Below are 25541 nucleotides of genomic sequence, written 5' to 3' on the forward strand. Positions count from 1 at the left end.
CACTATAGGAATTGTAATATTTTACTATAATTTGATATTCTCTTAGGAGATTTAACGAAAACGTGAATTTCATACAATAAACATTAAAAATGACATTAATTTTTTTATTAGATTTTTGTTAAAATTAGTAATATTAAGTCCATTTTAACATTAATAAGAGAAGGAAAAAAACAAGACTGCTTAACGGATTTTAAAACACAATGGGTATTTTTCCTCTGCATGAATTTAAATTCAATCAAAATCTTTTAGCTATGTTTTATCTTATTTTATTTTTATCAATATCACGCAAAAAAATTATTTAAATACTGATAATTAAATCGAAATACCATTATTAATGCATTTTTAAATAAATATAGTGCACCAATGAAAATTCGCTTGAGAATCATCGAATATTCATTGGTTATAAGAACTCATTTAAATGACGAACTATTTTTCCAAATACGAACCCATGCATGCCAATGACACGCTAATGTTAAAATCATGCATGTTTCCCCTAAATATGAACCATTTCATTATCAGTTCAACCCATGCATTTACTACTTTTTTGCACGTCTTTTTTTGCTGGATATTATTGGATTTTTAAATAAATATAGTGCACCAATGAAAATCCGCTTGAGAATCATCGAATGTTCATTGGTTGTATGCAGTCTTTTTAATGCCGAACTATTTTTCCAAGTACGAACCCATGCACGCCAATGACACGCTAATGTTAAAATCATGCATGTTTCACCTAAATATGAACCAGTTCATTATCAGTTGAACCCATGCATTTACTACTTTTTTGCACGACTTTTTTTGCTGGGAAGTTTAAATGTTTTGTTAACTCCAAATACACTTAGAAACTCCAAGACTCAAACTGAAGATGCGAGTAATTTTATCAGTCATCATGGATATTAATTTGAATATTTCGGTACTGCAATGGAACATTCAGGGTTTTACTACCCACAAATAGGCTTTGGAGAACATAATCGCGAAATATAAGCCCAATATAATCGCTCTCCAAGAAACACATATCATTAACAGTAATGTACAATATTTACATCTTCCTGGATATAAACTATACCATGATAATAAAAGTTTTGATTATGCCACGTCTGGAATAGCTATTTAATGTTATACAGTACACTAAATCAACTGGTTAGCTTCTGTTTCAGACTGTAACGATTAAAGGAAATTGTAATTTGAATATTACAAATATTTATAAAGAATGTGATATTAACGAATAATATGGTGAATAATATAACAAGAATTGATAATGAGCATCACTTAATTGTTGGAGACCTTAATTCTCAAAACACTTCATGGCGTTCTCAGTCTACATCAGGGGATGGTTTTATCTGGGAAGAGTATGATTTGAGTTTGGTAAATACTCGAAATATGCTAACTGTAGTTTATGTCTCCATGGCAACCGATCAATTTCCAGTTCTAATTAATAACAATAAAATTATATATAGAAAACGATTCCAACCTAAATTTTTGGAAAACCGACCTAACTAGTATAATTATTCATCGAAAATAACTTCCATTTTGGAGGATTTTTCTCAATCAACCAGCATCAATAGAGAATCTGTCCAAATAAAAAGGATTACCAGAAAAGCTGCCAATGAAACAATACCGCAGAGCAAACAAATTCATAATAAAAACTCCCTTGCATGGTTTAACACTTCTATAGCAAAACTGATAAGGAATAAATATAAGGCCAGGAACCTTCTTATGAAACATAGAAGTCCGACAAATGCCATAAATTGCTAAAGCGGGCTACATGGAACAATTTTTTGAATTCTTTAAATCCGTTGTTAGATGGGCGTACATTGTTAACATAAAGACCGGTTGGTTCAGATATAACTTTTAATACTGCTATAATAACAAAAAAGCGTTCTTACATCTCACTTCAAGATGATTCATCAGTAGGTGCAAACAATTATCTTTATCGACTTTACCATCGATGAACTCAATCATGTATGTACTCGGTAATGTCAAAGCACAACACCATCAAGTGATCGAATAACATACTCAATGATTAAAAATTCACCAATTTTACAGAAAATAAGACTTTTACAGCTGTACAACAATATCTTGAAAAGTGGCATTTATCCTCACGACTGGAAATTTTCTCTTCTTACATCCATTCCAAAGGTGGGAAAAACCCGAACAGACACGAAGGTTATCGTCCTATTTCCCTGATACCTGTGTTACTAAAGGTCTTAGAAATTTAATTTAATTACAACCAGGTTTAGAAAACTAGTTGTGGATAATATTTCTCATGTACAACACGCATTTCTTCCTAAACGCGGCTTTCATACAATGTGTCACCAACTTGAGAACAAATTGAGGCAAAATTTATCTAAGAAAAAACATAATGTGGTGTTATCGGAAGACATTGAAAAAGCTTTCGACCGTGTTGTGTCCACCTTTGTTTTGAATGAAATGCTTGAATGGGGTGTACCTTTCCAAATGATTAAGCTACTTTATTCGTTCCTTTCCAATCGTATGGTGAAGGTGAAAGTTGATGGGTATTTTTATTCCATGCATCAATTGGATAATGGGGTACCGCAAAGTTCTTCGTTATCAGTGCCTTTGTTTAATGTATATGTCAATTCTCTGGCTAAATCGATTGAGGCAATTCCGGGCATTGAATTTGTTTGCATATACGCAGATAACATTTTTGCATTGGTTATAAAAAGAATGATTCCACTATATTGAATTTCGTTTCTTCGAGGCATGCTTTGGAGTTGTACACTTCCACAATATATTAAAAACTTAAAATGTATAACAGCTGATATCTAAAACAATATATAGAAGACAAGTTTCCCCGAAAATTTTTGACCCTAGTATTATAAAAATGGACTTGAGTTCCAATAAATTGAATTAGCGATAGAAGAATGATTCCAATAATATATCTTGGAACGTTTATATACAGAATCTTGTAACAAAAAATATTATTTTTAGATACCGCAAGGGGTATATTAAATCCCAATAACAAATTTTGGTTTTATCTCTGGGAAGAAGGAGAAAAAAATACAAATATTGCAATTTTAATGATACTATATGAAAAGATGGTACAAATGCCCCAAAATTGTGGATCAAATGCTTCAAAAATATATCCATTCGGTTGATAGTTACCCTTAAAACAATTTTTAGCAAAAAAACCATTCGATTCTAATTTTTGTGTTTCGTATAATATAGTCAAATATGAAATACAGAAAAAATTCGTATACTTTTTTGAGGTAATTTTATGGACTGTCTAGACAATTTAACAAATTAATTTATTAATTTTGCATACAAAATATGTTATTAAATTTGGTTTCTTTTCATATTATACCTAAATTCGAATACTTATGAGAGACACTGTATGTAACAATTTACATGTATCATTTAAAAATGTTGAAAAATATGTAAACATTTACCTTAATAACGCTTTCATCTTCAGCAAAACATGAACTTTGTAAAGTAACATCTGCCACTTTTCCTCCCTGTGATACAATAAAAACCTTCATTGCTTGGGCGACCTGTCGTCCTGTTAGCACTGCAGTATTCATCAATTCCCAGTTCTGAAATTAATAAATATGTATGTAAAAACATTGAATGCAAGCCGAATTATATTATGCTATGTTTCCACTGAGGCGTTTTGATTTAGATTTGCCATACAGTTTTGACAAATCCAAATCTACTTAAATTACTAGATTTGATTGAAAACATGTCGAAAATTTATTTTTTCGAATAAGATTTGCTTATGCAACACTGCGTTGTGTCTAGGATAAGCAAATACAACTATAGGCTATCCATTAAAGTTGAATGTTTTTCATTGAAAAAGTGACTTTTCATTTCGAAATAAAAACAATACAAATTATAATCTTAAAATTAGTGCTATTTAATAAACAAATTTATACTTTTACAACTGCAATTTTGTATTTTTAATGTATAAATTTGAAGGAAATTAACATTACTGTCGTTATATCAAAATAAAATGACTGGATTTGTTCGAAAATTCGAAAATCAAAAACTAGTAAGCTCAGTGGAAACACCTTGAAGAGGTTTACGCAAATCTAGTAGATTTCAAGCCAGTGGAAACATAGTATTACTAAAATACGAATGTGGTTTTGATAAGCTAAAAAAAATCAATATAATTTTAATATTTTTTGTGAACTACCACATAATTCGAAATTCGGCGAATCTAAAACAAAATTGATAGGTATAATAATACGCAATTGAAACCATTCCGATTAAAATGTGTGACAGACCTGATATTATAGAAATTTTCGTTTATGGGTGCACCGAATTTCATCGAAGTCAGAGAGAATATCATACGAAATATGTTCAAGAAAATTTAAAACGTAAAAAGTTTTACATACCTTTGCCATTGGCAATACTGCTTGTGTATCATCTTTATTAACTTCAAGTTTAACAATTATTCTTTTTTTATTATCTTCAGGCGAAAGATCGCCTAATGCATCCTTTGGATTATCATATATGTAGGTAACGGACCAAACAATTTTGCCACCTTCTATTAAATCTTTTGTATCATCAGCAACCTCCAACAAACAAGTAAATATTTCATTAACTCTACAAAAGATATAACAAAAATAATTTTATAAAATAACAATACGAAATAAAATGTAAGATTAAAACATACCTTCTCTCGTTTATTGTTGACGAAGTATTATTTTCAAATTTCTTTTTTATAGCTGTGACACGTACTGTAGAATGCTTTGTGTTATCTCTTTCTATTGAAATGTTCCACAAGTCTGATGATGCAGTTGCTCCTATTATTTTGATTCCTGATTTTATACGAGCTTTTACGGTAAATGATGAAATATTTTTCTCTGGATTTTGTTGCAAAAAAACGGGCACATGAAATTTAGACAATGGATACAGAGGTTGTTGTGGCAAAAGAATAATAAGAGATTCGTCAACATTAAACTCCTTAAATGGTTCTAAAGGCGTTACAAGAGGAACTTGTGCGAAACTGGTTAAAGGCTGTATTTGCACTTTTGGTTCGCATAACTCTGGATTCCTTATCGGAGGCTCAAACACGCTGTATGAAACTTGAACAAGACGTTGTGGGACTTTGCTAGGGGTACTATTCGAATGTTCTTTACGAGGTGGTGGTAGCGTATGAAACCAATTAAATGGTATAACAACCTACATATATTGAAAAAATATATTAATAATAAAAATAAATAAAAATGTAAGTAAAAACGAATACCTCGGCAACACAAACTCCATCTTCTCCCTCTGGCATACATCTGCCTTTAATTGGTAAATGATTATTACTAGAAACATGTAATAATACACATATTTTTTGTCGTTGTAAATGTCCACCAGGATCGGCACCTGCATGAAAAAGAACACGCAATACTGGAGAGTCCTGTGATACGACAGTACTAACTAAATGTGCTGATATGTCCAAGTGAAGATTTGACTGTTGTAGTTCAATTAAAGCTGCAGTTGTGTTCTTAAATTAAAAAATAAGAAAAAATTATTTCTTTAATCATTTGCAACATTTACAAATTAAAATACAGTTTAAAATTATACGTTCCGAAGAAAATTTTTAGTATATATGCTAAAGAACTAGTTCTAGAGCTGAGGCCTTTACAATGACGTATATGATGATTAAGTAACCTGGAGAAATTTGTGTCCATTTCATTGGCAAATATATTTTTAATTTTAAATACATACAAAATTTTTATTACTTTTATGTTTTTTAATGTTTTCAACGTAAATTATAATCGAAATTTGCCACGTGAATAAATTCGCATTCAGTAAAGAGCGGGTATTTTCAATTGTATTCGTTTAGCTTCCACAGAAGAAAAAAGTACTATAAAATACATCTTATAGATTCTCATTTAATAAAAAATGTTGTTTCTGTGTGCAATATTATAGAAAATTCTAAAAATATAATTTGATGGACGAAAAAGTACTAAAAGCCCCTTTCATTAGATTCTCATTCACTGAGGTCCCTACATGTTAAATTTTATATTTCTCGTAAAAAAATCAAAAAGTACCATCTAAAAAACGGAAAAGTACAAATATCTGCCTCAATAAATTCTCATTTAATAAGGACTGTGTGTCATTATAAAAAATCCAAAAGGTAATATTTGAGTGATAAAAAGTTCTAAAAAGTTCTGTCTTAAATAATCGTATTGAATAAGGACCGTGTATGTTTAATAATCATGTATGTTTAATAATCATGGACTAAAAGTGGAATAAATTATTTTTTGTCAGTAAATTAACAATTTTTTTTAAGTTCAAAAGTTATATAGGGCCATAAAAGTACCAAAATCACCTTATTTACAAATATTCTTCCCTTAAAAGTACGAATTTCGAAAAAGTAACAGACACCCATGTATTTAAAATTTTTCTTGTATCACTAATATGGCGTAAGATAATCAAGAAAACCTGTTTTACTCCTTTTTAACACCCCCCTAAGTATACAAATTTCAAAAAATCCCTCCCTGTTGGATCTACATTACCATCTACTATCAAAATTTCATGATTCTAGGTTTAACCGTTTTGGATGATATATCAGTCAGTCAGTAACGCTACTCTTTTATATGTATGCATATGGGCAATTTCATGTCAAGTGACCCAACCCAAAAAATCGATTTTGATGAAATTTTCACCAAGGATAGTACTATTGGATAGTAGGCCAGAAAACAATTTTCATCTCTATGGGTCATACAGGGTTGTATTCAAATGAGTGTAATTTTTCACCTATTTTTTTTTTTTTAAATAATAAATTTTTTTCAAAACATTTTTATAACTCAAGAATAAGATTTTTTCAATATTTGGCACTTAATTTTCCCTTAATTTTTTTTGATCACTTTGTGGAAAAAATTTAATTTTTTTTAATTTTTTTTTTTGGAAACAACAACAATTGGTGAAAAGTCCTCCAGTTCTTGATCGAAAGAAAATTTGTTTCTGGTTACTATCCAATAGTACTATCCTTGGTGCAAATTTCATCTAAATAGGAAGACATCGATTTTAAAAGTTGGTTCACTTGTCATGAAATTGCCCATATATAGATTACTAGAAGTCTATACTGTTATAAAGTAAACTTTTTTTTCAAAATTAATAAGTGAATTTATAAAAAATACGTCCAAATGACTAAGTAGTCCAATTTGGACCTGTCAAAATAATAGCACCAATAAATTTACTGTTGACAAAAAAGCAAAGTATAGCATAATATTTTATTAAAACCGATTAAAATAGGTAAGCTGCTATTTGTATTATTAATTAGTAAAATCGGCTTTTAACAATTATAGCATTAGAGTTAAAATAATAGGCTATTTTACGCACTGCAAAGAAGAAACTCGTGAAAAAAATTAAAAAACCGATTTCATGGGGAAACATAATCCCTATAAAAATATTGTGGGATGTTCAAATAAAATTATTACAAATTATCATATCTTACAAATTTAAAGCGAAATAGCTGGACTTAAAACCGCTAATGTTAAATCATTAGAGGCATAGTGCGATAAATAAAAATAACTTAAATTTTCTTGGAACTGGAAGAAATATTAAAAGATTTATCTGCTAAAAATTACTGAATCTATATCCATGTGACTATTAGAACACACTTTAAACGTTTACAGCTCAAGAAAAGTACTATTCTTGAAAACAAGCATGTAATAATAGTGTTAGAGTATGTTAAAACTCATTTAGATTAGCCAGTTGAAAACAGGGACAATGAGCAGAGAGGTCCAGAATTATTTTATTTTTTAGAAAATGTTCTCGATCTTATGTATGAAGTCTTCCAAACTCCGCAAAATATGGCGTTTTACTAATACGGTTTTTTAATGCTTTCCGTTTTATGATATAGCACCCATTACCCATATATTTACTATCATGGAAACATCGGAATACGTTAAAATCCTTATGCAAATTATACTGTCGAATGTATCAGATTTTTGTCATGTAATAATACAAACCCACATAACACCTGAAGAAAAGTCAAAAACTGGATTATGGATAATAGAGCCAGAATCCAATTTTAACCCAATATACAAACACAACTTTTAAATAATACACTTTTTTATTAATTTTAAATTAACTAAGAGAGTGGTGCTATTATTCTGACAGCCGCTGTAAATGTATTAGAAAACTATGTCTGTTTATGTAAAATACAACTTTTTGATGACGTTATTGTTATTTTTCTTAATACAAAATTGTTCAAAAACTGATTTTCTGAAGGATACTTTGTATGGGGGATAGGGTTAAAAGTTATGTAAAATACAACTTCGTTTTTAGAAATCCGTTAGCAATTGATGACGTTATTGATATTTTTCTTAATACAAAATTGTTCAAAAACTGATTTTCTGAAGGATACTTTGTATGGGGGATGAGGTTAAATATTGGCCGATCCTCATAAAATTTGGTGGAAGGATTTATGTTTATATAAAAGTTATTTATACTGAATTTCGTCGTGATATTATTTGTATGGGACTAGGGTCATCATCTTTCAGAAAATCAGTTTTTGAACAATTTGCTGGAAAAAACTGCACTCATAGAATAGTATGCAATAATTGTTCCATCTCTGAAGTCGATACTCTAAGAATACTTGGGCTAAACATAAAAAAAAATATAAATGGAATACTCATATTCTCCACATCACTAACAAAAAAACTTAATGTTATAAAATGCTTATCCAGCCAACAATTTAATAGTAACACTTCAACTTCGGTTACACTACTGTTGACTACAGTTAAATATAAGGGATATCACAAAATTTTGAAAGACTATTTCTAGGATACAGAAAACTGTCCCATAGACACTTAGTAAACCTAAAGCATGGATTTTTTTCAGTGATACGTTATGGTGGAATTCACAAAAAGAAGTGCTCTATAAGGCTTCTAATGGCGAGTGAAATTATTACATATTTCTAAACAAATGGAGGCGATTTACTCGTTGAATTAATAGCACGGTGTGACAAAATTACATAAAATCAATACACTAATCGCGAGACCTAGTGAAGTTGGTAGGTCTAGTAGAGTACATTACAGTACCATTTTTAGAATCTTCAATATACGCTAAAAATCGGAAGATATTGAAAAAAAAAAACGCTTTTTGTTGACTAGACAGACCAACAAAATTATATCTCAAAATTTTCTTAACCGATTTAATATTTTTCAACTGTTTTGAAAAGAGTTTCCTTTGTCCTTTTTAAAAAGTATACACACTTTTATATTTTTTACGGAAATGTGTAAAATTTTTAGATCTGAATACAAATTTGTATATGTTTTTTTCATTTTTTCCTTTTTAAAAAGTATACACACTTATATATTTTTTACGGAAATGTGTAAAATTTTTAGATCTGAATACAAATTTTTATATGTTTTTTTCATTTTTTTACAATTCAAGATCGATTTTTAGGGTATATTGAAGATTCTAAAACTGGTAAAATGATCTACTCATCTAGGTCTATAAAAAGCATTATATCGCGTAACGAGTGTTTTTTAGTGTCACACAGTGTAATAGTTATCCATCAAAGATGTAAACTAAAAGTATACCCCAAATAATCGATTTGTACTTAAAATTTGCCGGCCCCCCTTGCAATATGTACTTAAGGGGTTGAAACTAAATAAATGAAATTTTTCCAAAGTAAAATGAGCCATGATGAGACTCCGGTTATAACTACTTTAACTACGGTTTAACTACTTTCATTATGGACCCTGGTTGAGCTATGATAATACTCCGGTTTTTTCTACTTGCGTCATTATGGACCCGTTTGAGCCATTATGAGACTCTTGAGCCATTAAGAGACTCCGATTAAATCACTAACATGTTTCTAAATTAACATGTTGCATTGTTCTGAGGTTTTCTCAATACTTGTTGAATTTACGAGATCTGTTAGAAATCCACAATTAATATATCCATGTATTAAAAGTATGTGAAATAAGCTACGAAAATTAGTTATCAAAAAATTTTATTTTAGCAAGTTAACATGAATGTTACTCAAATACTGCTAAATTAACAGAATATTATGAAGTTAGCTACATTTTCTGTTTTGGTATCTATGCCTTTTTTTGAAAAAAAAAAAAAAAAAAATAAAAATATTGAATATGTCAATTTGTACGTAAATATATTTTCATAACTGAAAAGTCGGTCAAAAATGGAAAGGTGCTGTTTATATGACCTGGAAATTAGATAGTTATGAGTCCAGGATCTCAAATCCATATTTTAAATTTTCAAAATCTGTATAGCTTTTTTTGATTTTTTTTAATATTTAATATTAAAAAAAATCAATAATATTTTTTTTAATATTTAATCTGTATGTAGATATATTTTCATAACTGAAAAGTCTGTCAAAAATGGAAAGGTGCTGTTTATATGACCTGAAATTGGATAGCTATGGATCCACGGGTCTCAAATCCGTATTTTAAATTTTAGGAGGATGTATACTACATGAAATCCGAAGAAACACACCTAGACCACTCTCGGGACTGTTGTGCGCTCCTTATCATGAAAAAAAAAAATTCACTGAATGAATTATTTTTCAGTGTTCAAAAACCCAGTTTCCTGAACGTAATTCCTAAGAATCTTCCAATCAGCAGTATTTCATGTTTCTAGGTTCAATATTATACAAAATTCAAAATAAAAAAAGTACCTTTTATAGAACCAAAAAGTTCCCTTTTATAGATTCTCAAATAATCCGGTTCAATATTATACAAAATTCAAAATAAAAAAAGTACCTTTTGTAGAACCAAAAAGTTCCCTTTTATAGATTCTCAAATAATCCGGGCCCTACATGCTAAATTTCATATCTCTAGGTTAAATATTATAGAAAATTCAAAACGTACTTTTTGAAGAACGAAAAAGTACCAAAAAGTCCCTTTTATGTGTTCTCACTTAATCCGTGCTCTACATGCTTAATTTCATGTTCAATATTATAGATAATTCAAAAAGTACCTTTTGTAGAACGAAAAAGTACCAAGAAGTCCCCTTTTAGGTTCATATTATAGAAAAGTACCTTTTGTGGAACGAAAAGGTACCAAAAAATCCCCTTTTATAGGTTCTCACTTAATCCGGGGTCTATATACTTAATTTCATATTTCTAGCCAATAACAACACACTGCTTAATTCGAAATTGTTGTTCTTACTTTGCTATTTTTTATAAACATGTAAACAATAACAAATAAATTCTGTCTCCGCATGCACGAAAAATCTCAATTATAACTCTGTTATTTATCAACCGATTTTGATGATTTTAAATAGGAACCTTTCCGAAAGCAAGTTTGACAGAATTGTTAAAGATTTGGATCCCGAAGACATCTGGGGTCTTCAGAAAGTTGATTTCAACAAACATACATACAGACAGACGGACATGGCTTAATCGACTCCGCTATCTATAAGGACTCGGAATATATATACTATATAGGGTCGGAAAATTATATTATAGAAATTTCAAACGGAATGACAAACGAAAGAAGGGTATATCTCACGAAGATGAAGGGAATAAAAATTAAAAAATATCCCTTTTCTACCAAAAAAAAATAAATAAAGTAGCAACTGATCAGAAATTGTTCTATACCGCAATAAAATATAAAATCTATATTTTCAAGAATAAGAAAAAAATTTGCGCAAATACTCGCAATTATATTTGCCGTTATTTTTTAATTTTACCTTTTTTTAATTAAAAATGTACAAAAATAATATCGTACCTTGAATTCATTCACACTTATGCAAAAAAAAAGGGATCTTATGTGGAATCTAGGGATAATTATGGACCGACCACAATAAAACTTGGAAAAATGATTCACATTCATATAAAATTCGTCCAAGTTGAATATGATTGCGGTACTAATATTTTTAAGACAGTATGAATGTTTAACTGATTTTCATAAGAGACCTTATGCGGGACCTAGGGACAATTATGGACCGATCATAATAAAATTTGGTAAAACGATTAATTTTCATATAAAACTTGTTTATGTCAAATTTCATCGCGGTATTCAATTATAATTTTTAAAGTGATTTTCTTAAAGGGCCTTATTTGGGACCTAGAGCTATTATGGACCGACCATAACAAAATTTTGGAAAAAAGTAGAATTTACTCTATGGAAGTACTGAAAAAGACCTGCAGAAGTGATGATTTTAACACAGGCTTGCCATAGGAGGGATGTTCTTTTTATTTGATTTCAAATTCACTACTTCTGAAGTCATTCTCAAGAAGTAATTTTTATGTTTTTTTTTTTTTTTTGGAAGTGAAATTGTAGTATTATAGAAGACAACCAATATGACTTAAATAATATTAACATTAATAAGGCAAATAGACACATTTAACACAAAATTCCAAAATTAAAATTTTTTTAACCCATAAAAATGTAAGAACGAATATAATATAACTTTAACAGTGAAAAAATATAATTATTTTCACTTCTTCGGAAGTCATTAAACATCACTTCCACAGAAGGTAAAAAATTCACTTAGTGCTACTTTTGGTGATTTTGTGAGTACATAAAATTAATCCTTGCTAAATTTCATCATGATTGTTGCATAATTACCATAATTGTGTTCAAATAAGTGCAATTTCGAGGGGAATTTGTATGGGGGCTAGGCGAAATAACGGACCGATTTTAACCAAAATCAGTTGGGTTCATCTTTGAACCTAATTAACGCTAACACAATTAAAAAAAAACTGCAGCCATTAACTCATAAAACTCTTATATACCGCATTTACACTTTTGACATTAACTAGATTTAATTTTAAAAACAAATAGAGCTGAACGAAATTAAAAACAAAACAATTATTTTCAGAAATCTTGTTTATCAGCAAAAAATAATGAAAAAGATAAAATTTTTATTAGTATTTTACTTATTAAAGAACTAGCTGCGAGTACCCGGCGTTGTCCGGGTTTCTTTGAAAAGTAAAGAGAATATTTTTCTATCTGTAATGACTTTTTTTGAAATAGATATCCAAATTTAGCTTATAACGATAAAATAGTTATTATATTTTTCTGCCTTTTTTAATCCTTAAAGTCAGTTTCTAGACCAAAAAGTCCCTTAAAAATTTAGAAATTGAAAATGAGCTTAAATTAGGAAATTTAGACTAATTTGTAGAAAAATTGAAAAAACTTTTTTTGATAAATTATACTGAAATCTGTATTTTCAATCACTGGTAGGGAACTAAGGACACTTTCAAATAATTTGTTTTATTTTTTCCATGTGCAGTAGATTTAAAGAACTGTTCAATTTAAATTAGGTCACACTGTACTTTGAATTGTAGTGCCCTTGTAGTGGCAAACGACTTCGAGGGCATTTTATTAATTTCAAAAATACGTACCATTAACCGTACAAGATTTCAAGCGATTTTTTTGCAGTTTGAAAAAGTACATGAAATTGAAAAAACTCTGAAACGATTATGAGAAATTCTGCACAAAATCATGAAAAATTTGGGCTCGATTTCAAATTCCTTTAAAAAGAACAAAATTACGTTTTTTCTGTCCTAGGAAAATATTGAATATTGACAGAGAAAACAAAACTACTTTTAATTTGACAACAATTTTGAGTTGTTCATTTTTTTTTTTTATACTTTTTTATTCAAAAATAATTCAGTTACAATGCAAAAATATTAGTGCCTCAGCGCCAGTAGGCATTAGAGAGGCAAGTTGGCAATATTTCATTCATTTTAATAATAACTATTCCATGTTTTATGTACATATAATATTTAAAAAATAAAAAATAAAAAAAAAAAAATTGTTTATAGCATATCATTAATATTTGATATTAACAGCCTGTTTTTCTAAAACAATTTAGTTCTCACACGAACATTTCATTTTATTACGATCAAGTTTAAAATTAGGTTTTTATAAAACATTTGAAAGTTTTCGTTTAAAAATGTCTAAAATGAAATGAGCTTTTTCTATCGTAACAGAACATTATTGCCTACGTATTTCATTTCTGAATTTTTAAATATTTTTTCATGTAGTAATAAGGTGTTTGGTGTTAACCCTAAAAAATAAACAGAAATAAAATAATTTTAGAAAAAAATTGAAATTATGAAAAAATGTTTTTTTTAAAAACAACATGAAAATTGTATGCAATGTCTCAAGAATTTTAAAGGTTTGTATTGCGAATTACATTCTGGTTCAAATGGCCACATATATTACGTATTTTGGTAAAATTTTCGTTGTTTTTTGGGCAAACGAAAGGCCTTTGCCTATCGTCTATTTCTGACATTTCTTTCGTTTATTACGAACGAATTCATTTTCTAAAAACCAAAAATATATGGAAAAATAATAAACATGAAAATTTATTTTTTCGTTACAAAAACGTAAAGCCAATTTCGTTCGTTATTTTTAAGAACGAAGACAAATTTTCATTTTAGAAAAACAAGCTGTAAATATTCTTTTAATAATTTTTTAAAATTCGAAAGTGTAGGGCACAATTTAATATATTCAGGTAAATTATTATATTCTCTACTTCCAGAGCATTCTATGCGTTGTTTTGTTGTTTCTGTGCTGCAAAATACTACTCTCAGTTGTTGATTATTACGAGTATTGTATGTATTTTGATCTCGAGCAAAACGAATTGTATGGTGACCTATGCAATTGAGGCATTTGTATACATACAAAAGCATTTGTATTTTATAAATTAATAATAATGCCAATAATCCCAAATAATCCCAAATACTTAACTGAAGATGTCTTTTGAATTTCTCTACCATCAACATATATACTAAAATTTGTATTAAAACGTGAATGTGGTCTAAATCGAATCAGTTTAGTTTTCCCTGGATTAATAAAAAGTTTGTTTATTCGCATATATTCAATTAATAGTGCTGTATCACATTCAATGTATGGTTTTATAGCAGCCTCATATTTATATGGATAGAAAATAGATATATCATCGGCGTAAATAAACATCTTTCCCGTTAATTGTAAGTTTTTAATATCATTCATATATATTACAAACAACAAGGGCCCCAATACACTACCCTGAGGTAATCCATACATAACTCTTGCTAAACTACTCTTATAATTATTGATTTGTACAAACTGCTTTCTATTTTCCAAATACGACTGTAGTAATAAAATATCACTACCACGAACACCATAACATTGTAGTTTCTGTATTAAAATCTTGTGGTCTATCATTTCAAAAGTTTTTGACAAATCGTAAAAAATGCCAGCAACTCCATTGTTACCCTCATCAATCATTTTGCAAATACAATTTATGACATTAATTGTTGCTTCCTCCGTACCGCATCCTTTCCTAAACCCATACTGACAGTCGTTGAATAAGTCATTTTCTGCAAAATACTCTGATAATTGGTTATTCAAAATTTTTCCAAATATATTATCGATTATTGGTAATACTGATATAGGACGAAATTGTTCAATTAATGTAGAGTTTCCATCTTTTGGTATGGGTATTACTTTGTGGATTTTTAAGGCATCAGGATATATTTTTGTATTTACAATATTATTAAAAATTTCAACCAAGTATGGTACAATAATACAGCTGCAATTTTTATACACTTTGGGCGATATGTTGTCATATCCACAACTTTTATTAGTAGACAAATTTGATATTATATTCTCAACTTCACCAGACGTTGTGGTATTGAAGGTAAATACTGTATTACAACGACGTAAAGTTCTTAGAGAATTAAAGTTATCTTCCGGATATTCCACCATTCCAAGCTTCAAATCTTGAACTGATTTCAAAAAATATGTATTTAAAGCTTCAGTCTTAACTAAGTCGCCTAAAATGATATCACCATGGCAATCCGTAAGGGTAGTTTCCTTGTCTGAAATTCTACCAAGAGTATCATTTAAGAACCTCCATGTCTTCCTAGGATCACTTTGTAGGCTAGTTAACTTATTGATATAGTAGTTATTAACGGAATCCTTATGTGCTTTTTTTATTACTTTACTAATTCTCTTAAGTTGATAATTTATATTTGCATTTTCAATATTTAATCTCCGCAGTTTTAACAATTTTCTCTTATAAGCAATTAATTTAATCAAGTTGCCATTAATCCAAGGAGTTAATTTACGTTTTAACATGTCATTATGATTCTTTTAAACTGTGGAGTGTTCAATAGCATCATTTATGCAATTTAATATGTTTTTTGTTTCAACTGAGGGATCATGAAAATGTGTTATTGTTTCTAATTGGCATTGTAAGTATGTTTTTAACTTTCCATAATCACATACCAAATAACTTTCTTGTATAACATTAGGTATTTGAATAACCATATCAATAGTACAATGAATTATGTTGTGATCTGATAACATACATTCAACTGAATTAATATTCATTCGTTTAGATATGTTAGTGTAAACATGATCAAGGCATGTATAACTGCTCGGGCGTGTAATTAATTTATGGCAATTGTTAAATCCAAAGCTTTATAATAAACTTAGAACATCACTAAATACAATTTCATCAATTGCATTTATATTAGCATCACCAAAAAATAGGCTAGGACTTCTCACATGACAAAATAGTAAATTTTCCAAAAAATTAATAAAATGCGATGGATTACATTTTGGGGATTTATAAAATGAGACAATGGTTAATGGTTTTCGGTTTATCTTAGCATCATCCAATTTTAAAACAATATAATCTATGAAGCCTTCACTTGAACACTCAACTTCTTTTAGATTTAGGGTGTCTCGAATGAACAATGATATTCCACCGTAACCGTCAGAACGACAACAGTGTACAGATTTATTTTTGTAAATATTAACTACATCTTCCTTAAACCACGTTTCTTGCACAGAAATAACAGCAGGTAACTTATAGAGACTAGATAGCAGAGTTTTAAATTTGTTAAACTTAGCAACAGATGATATGCTCCTAATATTTACAGAAATAATATCAAAGCCATAATAATCAAAATTTTTAACGTGTTTGTTAAATAAATAAAAGTTTTGAAAATACAGATTATTTGACATAATAATATATAATTAAAATTTAATACAAATACAATAAGCAATTAAAATTTGTTTAAGAAGGTGATTCATAATCGTTATCAGAATTTTCACCCGTATGAGGCACTTGTGATCATTAAAGAGTAAAACCACCTTTTTTCGTCATTGTTTCCAAAAATATATCCATTTATATAAAAGTATGTTTAAAAATTAGCTTTTATGCATCCAGACTAAAATTTTGGATGGATTTAAACACCACTTATTAAATCCGAAGAAATAAAGGTTTAAAGGTCAAATATCGTTAGATATACAAAAAAGTTACCCAAATAATTTTACTTATTAAAATATCTTCCTCTAATTAAAAAATGTCGGAATTTGTTAATGGTAAATGCAAAATGTGTGCTGGAATTATTCAAAATCATTATTTAATTTGAAAAGCTAGAAAAAAATACGGCGCTACATACATACGTGCTACATACATATATGCATCGTTTGAGAGGTCAACCTATATAAGATTTGCAAAAGTGCTGTCTTTCGGGACAATCTAATGAGTAGTCAAATACATATCATGGTTTTTTAGATTTGAGCTGCATTTAAAAAATGGCAACCGAATTTATATCAAGATAATTTTTTATGGTTTATTTAACTTATTGCAGATTTTTATTGTTATCTTGATTTAACAATAAATTTAAATTTTATATTTTTGATATAAAACTCGATTTGTATGGAAAATATAATCTTTATTGTTTTCTCGAATTGAGAGTTATTTAAAGTAATTTTTAAAGAGTTATATAAATAGAAATTTTAAGGGGAGATACACTCCCGCTCACTTAAATAGGTTCACTGTTTTGTCTACATTCAAATTAATTTTTTGCAAAAAATAATGGACTAGTTAGTAATATTAAAATTTTAAATCACTAGTGAGACAAAAATTAGAGCAATACCTAATAGCGGATTTTTAATATTTTTTTCTAACATACTACGTTTTTTATCTATATTTTTTTGGCTCACTTGATTAGGTTCAATCAGAATAAAATCAGTTTACTGCTGACAGTGAGTTAAATCCATTCATATTCTAGTGTCTGTGAATTTAGACAATATATTTTTTAACAAACAGGTTGCGGTAAACCATTCACTAAAGAATAAAATGGCAAAATTCAAGCGTTTTTGGAAGCTGTCCAAAATTCGCAATTTTATAAGAAAACAGTTTGAATATTAAGAAAACATAAATGGAACTGCATATAGAGTCAAAACAAAAGCGAACAGAAGAGATTTCATAAAATTTGCCTCCAAGTCAAGTGATTCTGTAGCAAAAATTAGAGAAAAAGTGGGTGTTACAGCAAGCCTAGCTACAGTAAAACGAATTGTAAGAAGGCCAAGGCTTTAGAAATATTAAAAAATTACTTAGCCACTCCAATTGCCACTCGTAAAGAGAAATCATCTTCAGTTTGCACGTGAACACATGGTTATAAAAAGCTATATCAACATCTTGTTTTCCAGATCGATATAATCATTATTTTTATGATTTTTGAAAGGAAGAGGATGTGGGATGTAGTGGGGGGCAATTTCGTGTTATGAAACATGTGAGCTTAAATTTCTTTCATCTAGTAAAAATTGTAATAATTGTAATGCCATACTGGAAACAGCTTTTTCACATTTTAGGATATCTTTGAACCATTGCCGTGGATATTTCAAAAATTTAATGCCCCGATCCATACCGCATGGGCTGTAAAAAGGGTGGATTCAAAGCCAGAATGTAAAAATTTTGTAGTGGCCTCCACAATCTTCTCATCAATTTGTTATTGAAAAGGTTTCGGATATTCTTTCTCGTAATGTGTATAGGTCGGGCAGACAGTATGACAGAAAAGAAGCCTAAATTGAAGGAACTAAAAAGGCTTGGACCGAAATTTCCTTGCATTACTTAAGAATCTTTATAACTCTTTATCACCTCGCATTTTCAGAGTTATATCAAGTAACGGCGGATATGTTCCTTAGTAAATTTTTTCTAAAACCTTGTAAAAATTTTTATAAAAATAAAAAAGTTTCATGAAAAATGCAATTTGTTGTTGTTTTTGTCAATTAAACATGACGAACCTATTCAAATGAGCCAAAAAAATATTGTTCAAAAACGTAGTATTTTAGAAAAAAAAATTATTAAAAATCGGTTATTAAGTATTGCACTAATGTTTGTCTATCTAGTGATATATAAGACATCATGGTATTAATTAAAATTTTAATATAACCAATTAGTCCAGTATTATTTGCAAAAAATTAATTTGAATGTAAACAAAACAGTGAACCTATTTAAATGAGCGGGAGTGTATGAATGATTTTCTAGATGGATTTGTAGATTTAAGTTTAAAATTCGAATTTTTGTGAAAAATGTAATATGAATTACATATTACTCCTATTTTTGGAGCGGTTTTTGTTCAGTAGTTTTTATTCTGCATATAAAAGTGGCATCGTAGACATTCATTCAAAATATAATATAGTTTATAGTTTTCTCGATCGTAGGAAACTACATCCGATTCTCTTTTAAAATTGTTATTTTCTAAGGATATACAGCAGATTACAGGTTTTGAAATAAAAATAGTTTTCCGATGAAAAATATAAGTGATGGGAATAATATAAATGGATCTACAACAATATAATTTTGATAAAAAATTTTCATATGCTATTTTCTCGATCGTAGTAAACTACATTCTATTCTGCTTTAAAATAGTTTTTTTTCTAAGGATATACAGCGGATTACAGGTTTTGAAATAAGAATGGTTTTCCTGTGGAAAATATAAGTAAGTATAAGATATACGAATCTACATCCGATTTTACTCTTTAGATGAAAATTTTTGATTTGAAATTTTTGATAATAAATTAAATTGATTACAGATTTTTATTTTACCTAATCGTAAAGTAAGTTAAGGTCCTACAAACATTTTAGAGTTTTCAAATAAAAACTTTTTGATTAAAATTTTAACTACCTAAATAATAATTTTCATGTACTATAAGAAGTATATATCATTAGAATTATAAATGTAACAAAAAATGGACGGAAGAAGGTCATTGCATTTCATTAAGATTATAACAGGTCCGAAATTAGTGGTATAGGTGTATTTATTCGGATTTGATGTATTAAACATTCTCTTTCTCAAACTAACCTAACCTTCCACGATAGAACTATTGTCATGCAAAATTTCATAAAGCAAAAAATACAGATCAAAAAAAGTGTACGTAGAAGGTATGCAAAATTTCAGGTAAATCGGTTCAGTAGTTTTTGCTTATTGTGATTGAAAAATTACAATAAAAAAAATAGTAGAAAATAGTTGCATTTCTATTTTTAATAGATTTTGAGTAGATTTTGCGAAAATCTACTAATGAAGTAAATTCTGTTTTGTAGGGAAATCTAATAAAAATCAACTGGATTTGCTCAAAATATCATAAGTACTAGATTTCGCTGTTGTGTAAATGGGGTATTAATATTTTTTTCAGGTTTTCCGCCAAAATGCCTGTCCGAGCGGTATTTTATCTTGCTTTATGATTCGGCGTCAGTCCGATATGGTTCAGTGTAAATGTAAGTGTAAAAAATGAATAACTAAAAAACAAAGAATTAGCTAATAAAAAAGGAGAAGAATTATTTTCCTTTATTAGATAATTTACCTTAAGAAAATAAGGCTAAAAAAATTTAAATACAATTATAAAATTACAGTTATTCGTTGAATTAATAATAGTTTTTGTTCCCATAGTGTCACTGTCTGAGAAGGCAGTCTTTGTATGCAAATAAAAACGATAATTGGATCCCAATTTTGAGTGGGAATCTCATATATCGATTGATTCATAAAAAACGCGCTGTAACCTTTTTTCCTATGTTATTAGGTCTGTTCGCGTACTTGATAATTTGTAATAATTTGCAACAATTGTTACTGGATTCCGTTCGCTTACTTTTGAAAACTTGCAACGATAGAGTAAGAGAGCGATAAAAATGACAGTTCCTTGATAGAGAATTTTTTGAATTTTCTGGATATTTTTTCCCCAGTAAAAATTATCCAACATATGTACACAACATATGGTTGAAATATGAATACGTAAACAAACCAAACCAAACGAAAATTTGGTAAATTTTAAATTTTTTGAAAGAAATATTTAAATAAATTACACTGGAATATTAAAAAATTATATGTAATTAGATTTATTATAATTTTATTTATCATAAATTAGTTTTTAAATGAGTTTGTTTGTTGTGAAAAATCATAACAAATATTGTTAATATAACGTTTTTTAACCCGCTTAGTTTGTCTTTCTCTTAGCGATTTTGTGTAAATTTTTATTTTACTAATATGTTTGAAACATGTAGATTTAAAAAAATAATAATTTTGTAATTATATAACATGTTTTGTTAACTTTAAATATCCATTTATTTATAAGAAAAATCATAGTTTCAATTGTTTGTTTTTTTTTTGTGTTTTGTTAGCGATTGAGATTTCAGATTTGTTATAAACAAAAACTTGCAATTTTTTTACAAATTTGCGTTCGCGTACTTTTTTGGATATTTTTTTATTGAGAGTAAATTAAAAATTACTCTCTATCATAAAGTTACAGACATATTGTCTCTAAACCAAACAAGCACTTTAATTGATTACACGGTGTGACAAAATTACAAAAAATCAATACACTCATCGCGAGACCTAGTAAAGTTTGTAGGTCTAGTAGAGTAGATTACAGTACAATTTTTAGAATCTTCAATATACCCTAAAAATCGAAAGATATATATATATATATATTTTTTTTTTTTTGAGTAGACAGACTAAAGAAATTGTATCTCAAAATTTTCTTAACCGATTTAACATTTTTAAACTGTTTCGAAAAGAGTTTCCTTTGTACTTTTCAAAAAGTACACAAACTTTTATATTTTTAAAGGAAATCTGTAAAATATTTAGATCTAAATACAAATTTTTATATTTTTTTAATTTTTTTACAATTCCAGATCATTTTTGACCCACATTTTATTTAAAAACATATTTTTTAAATATTTTTTTATTTTAGCTCAAAGTTTTATGAATAAAATAAGATATGAAACGTTGAAATCAGATAAAAACTGACAAAAATAGAATTTTTCCGTAAAAACAAAAATTTACCAAATCTGTAATTTCTAAAGTAAATTATCCATTTGAATAATAAAGCTTAAAGGTTAATTATGACTAACATCAAAATTTTAATCATTGTTTGGATGAGGCCAAATTTTGAGCTTAGTCTTTGCTTCCAATTCATCAATCTTAATTTTTATCGACTTTGAACATCGCGCATAAACATTTAGGGTACTCTGGAATTTACTTTCAGACACTTGATTATCTTCTGGCTCAGTATCTTCAAAAGATTTAAGGTCGTCTAAACATAGTAATGTAATTTTCACCTTTTCCAAGTACATATGTACATATTCAATTCTCTTTCTAAAACTTCGAAGTAGTACACGTGATGTTCTTCTTCGCGAATATTATTAAATTGTTATTAATTAGTAAAAGGAGGAAGAAGAATTTTATCTTGCACTACACAATTACTAATATTAAATTTTTGTGGACAAACCTTGCTTTAAATGCAGTCAATAATTATTTTGATCACTGTGTTTCACTAGAAAATTTATATCAAAATAATTTTCATAAACTTTCGAAAAATCTGTCAACGCCTGATTTAACGTGCAGTTTATTATACAGCTGATCATTTTTAATTTCTGTACTTAATTTGAACTTTTAATTAAATTGAAAATTTATTTGATTAATTAAATTATCCTCTGGAACCAGCTCTTTGAAAGTAAAAGGGAGAATCCATAATCCAAAACCATCTCCGATTTTAATGAAATTTTTCACACATATTATGGTCACACATATTATTTTTAATCAGAATCCCGTTCCAGACAAAAAATATCGCGCTTTGAAAATTTAAAAATATGTTAAAATTGTCGAAAAGTATATACATATAATTGCCCATAACTTTGAAATTCCTTTAAGTACAGGATAATTTTTGATTTCGTTTTCGAAGGTCAATTTTCATAGTTCAATGTTCAATGCCACGTATTAAAAATTATTAATGGACATGGTTGAGGATACCTGTATTCTCTTCTATATTTTAGACATTTTTTCGATGGAGACTCTTGTAGAATCAATTTCAATTTATATGGAAAATGCTATTTATCTCTTAAACTGCAGGACCAATTTTAATAAAATGTACAAAAAAGTTATTAAGGACGATTTTGCATTAATTGTGATGAATTACATTTGATTCCTCACAATTCTATTCTGGTGATGTCAACTACCAATGTTCCTCTATATCTAATCTCACTAATTTGCTCTTTTCTTGTGTTCCTTTTGTTAGAAATAGAATTAGGTATGACGATGTTGATTGGATGAATTCGAGCAATATTAAGCTTGCTCTTTTTCTTCATGATTTGTCTTATCGTGCGTATTTATCTAATCGTTCTCTTTTGAATTGGAAAACTTTTTGTCGACTTTGCAAGAGGGCTAAAAGTGTAATTCGGAAGACTAAGAGAAAACATTGATGATAATTTAAGCACATGTGAGGGAGATGCTAATCAATTAAATTATTTTTTTTATTTCTGTAAATTCAACTACTTGGCACGATTTCGTTGAATTTGGTGATACGATTGACTCCTTTTCGTTTCGCTGAACTGTGTGACGCCTTACTAAAAGTTAAATCGAGGTCAGTTGGGGTTGACAATATACCTATGCGATTTATCGAATTGATTTATCCTTTTTTATCAGAAAACTAACTTTTTCTAATTAATAATATATTGACTATTTCTAGATTTCCCTCATATTGGAAGATAGCTAGAGTTGTTCCTATTCCAAAGTCTAGAGTTGTTCACGGTCCTGGCGATCTTCGTCCTATCTAAATTCTTCCTGTTTTATCGAAGGTTGTAGAACACATCATGAAAGACCAAATACTTTCTTTAGTATCTAACCCTATTTATGAAAAGCAATATGCTTATCGCAGGAGTTTTAATACGACTTCCCTTTAACGTTAACCGATTGTATTAGGCAAAATACTAATGACAACAACTATAGTGTTCTTATTTCTCTTGATCTCTCGAAGACTTTTGATGCTATAAGCCAGTACAATTTGATATGTAAGCTCAGAGATGAATTTAATTTTTCTGGTTATGCCTGTAAACTTATATTTTTTTATTTGTCTAACAGATCACAATTTGTAGTTTTAAATGGAGTTAGTTCGTGGTTGCATTCCCTTTCACCAGGGGTACCACAAGGATCTGTTTAAGGACCTCTTTTATTCATCTATATATATAAAATTCTAACGTTACTGACTGACTGATTCATCATCGCACATCCTAAACGGTTAAAGCTAAAGAGCTGAAATTTGGACAGGAGGTTGGTCTCCCACCAAACAGATCCACTAAGACGGGATTTTTGGAAATTCGAATGTTTAGGGGGTAAAAAAGGGTAAAAACGTTCATTTAAAAAATTATTAGACAGGTGTCTGGTACTTTTTTCAAATTCGGCCCCTTTAGGGAAGAAACGGGTAAAAAACTGTATTTTGGTACTTTCTTCGCATCCCATGTATCTCTTAAACCAGTGAACGTTCAAAAAATATTTTTGACTCCTTCATAACTTAACGAAAAAATAAAAATATAAATTTAGTACTTTTTGGATATTCGTTCGTTTAAGGGGTTAAAATTGTACCTATTTTTGGTACTTTTTTCATAAAACATTGTTTTTGGTTTATTAACTTATACGTATGAATACATAATAACGGGCTCCCACTACGATGTTGGAACTTTTTGGAATAGAATTTTTATTTCTTTAATGGGGAGAAAACAGTACCAAAAGGGGTAAAAACGGGAAATTTGATTTTATTCAAACACAGTGATCAAATTTGGATAAAATGTTTAAACTTAGAAACACTAAATACCTAATGGGATGTTATTTGGAACCCTGGTACGAAGTGATATTTTTTGGTACTTTTTCATTCTCCAACTGGTACTTTTTGAGTTTTCTATGATATTGAAATAGAAACATGAAATTAATAATAAAGGGACTTTTCGCTACTTTTTTGAGTTTTCTTCAAAATTAACCCTAGAAACATTAAATTAAGCATGTAGAGCCCGGAGTAAATGAGAATCTATAAAAGGGGACTTTTTCGTACTTTTTCGTCCTTCGACTGGTACTTTTTGAGTTTTCTATAAAATTTAACTTAGAAACATGAAATTAATCATGTAGAGCCTGGAGTAAATTAGAATCTATAAAAGGGGACTTATTGGTACTTTATCGTAATTTGACTGGTACTTTTTTGAGTTTTCTATTAAATTGAACCTAGAAACATGAAAATAAGCATGTAGAGCCCGTAGTAAATGATAATATATAAAAGGGACTTTTTGGTACCTTTTCGTTCTTCAAAAGGTACTTTATAAATTTTCTATAATATTGAACCTAGAAACTTTAAATTATGCATGTAGAGCCCGGATTAAGTGAGAACCTATAAAAGGGGACTTTTTGGTACTTTTTCGTTCTTCAAAAGGTACTTTTTGAATTTTCTATAATATTGAACCTAGAAACATGAACTTAAACATGTAGAGCCCGAATTAAGTGAGCACCTACAAAAGGGGACTTTTTGGTACTTTTTCGTTCTTCAAAAGGTACT

General features: G+C 28.8%; 1 protein-coding gene across 1 annotated transcript in view; it reads right to left on the minus strand.

Moving 5' to 3' along the window:
• The window catches only part of LOC119599711 (transmembrane protein 132E), a 96310-nt gene that overhangs the window by 27041 nt on the left and 43728 nt on the right, over window positions 1-25541 (minus strand). Inside the window, exons 3-6 of the mRNA XM_037949607.1 lie at window positions 5207-5455; window positions 4634-5142; window positions 4353-4563; window positions 3408-3551 (exon numbers count right to left, since the gene is read on the minus strand). Coding sequence (XP_037805535.1) covers window positions 3408-3551; window positions 4353-4563; window positions 4634-5142; window positions 5207-5455 — 1113 coding nt within the window. The remainder of the gene's footprint in view (window positions 1-3407; window positions 3552-4352; window positions 4564-4633; window positions 5143-5206; window positions 5456-25541) is intronic.

The sequence above is a fragment of the Lucilia sericata genome, unplaced genomic scaffold (assembly GCF_015586225.1).
Source record: "Lucilia sericata isolate MDLA Ls3-8-SP2 unplaced genomic scaffold, ASM1558622v1 Contig000085F_arrow, whole genome shotgun sequence".
NCBI lineage: Eukaryota > Metazoa > Arthropoda > Insecta > Diptera > Calliphoridae > Lucilia > Lucilia sericata.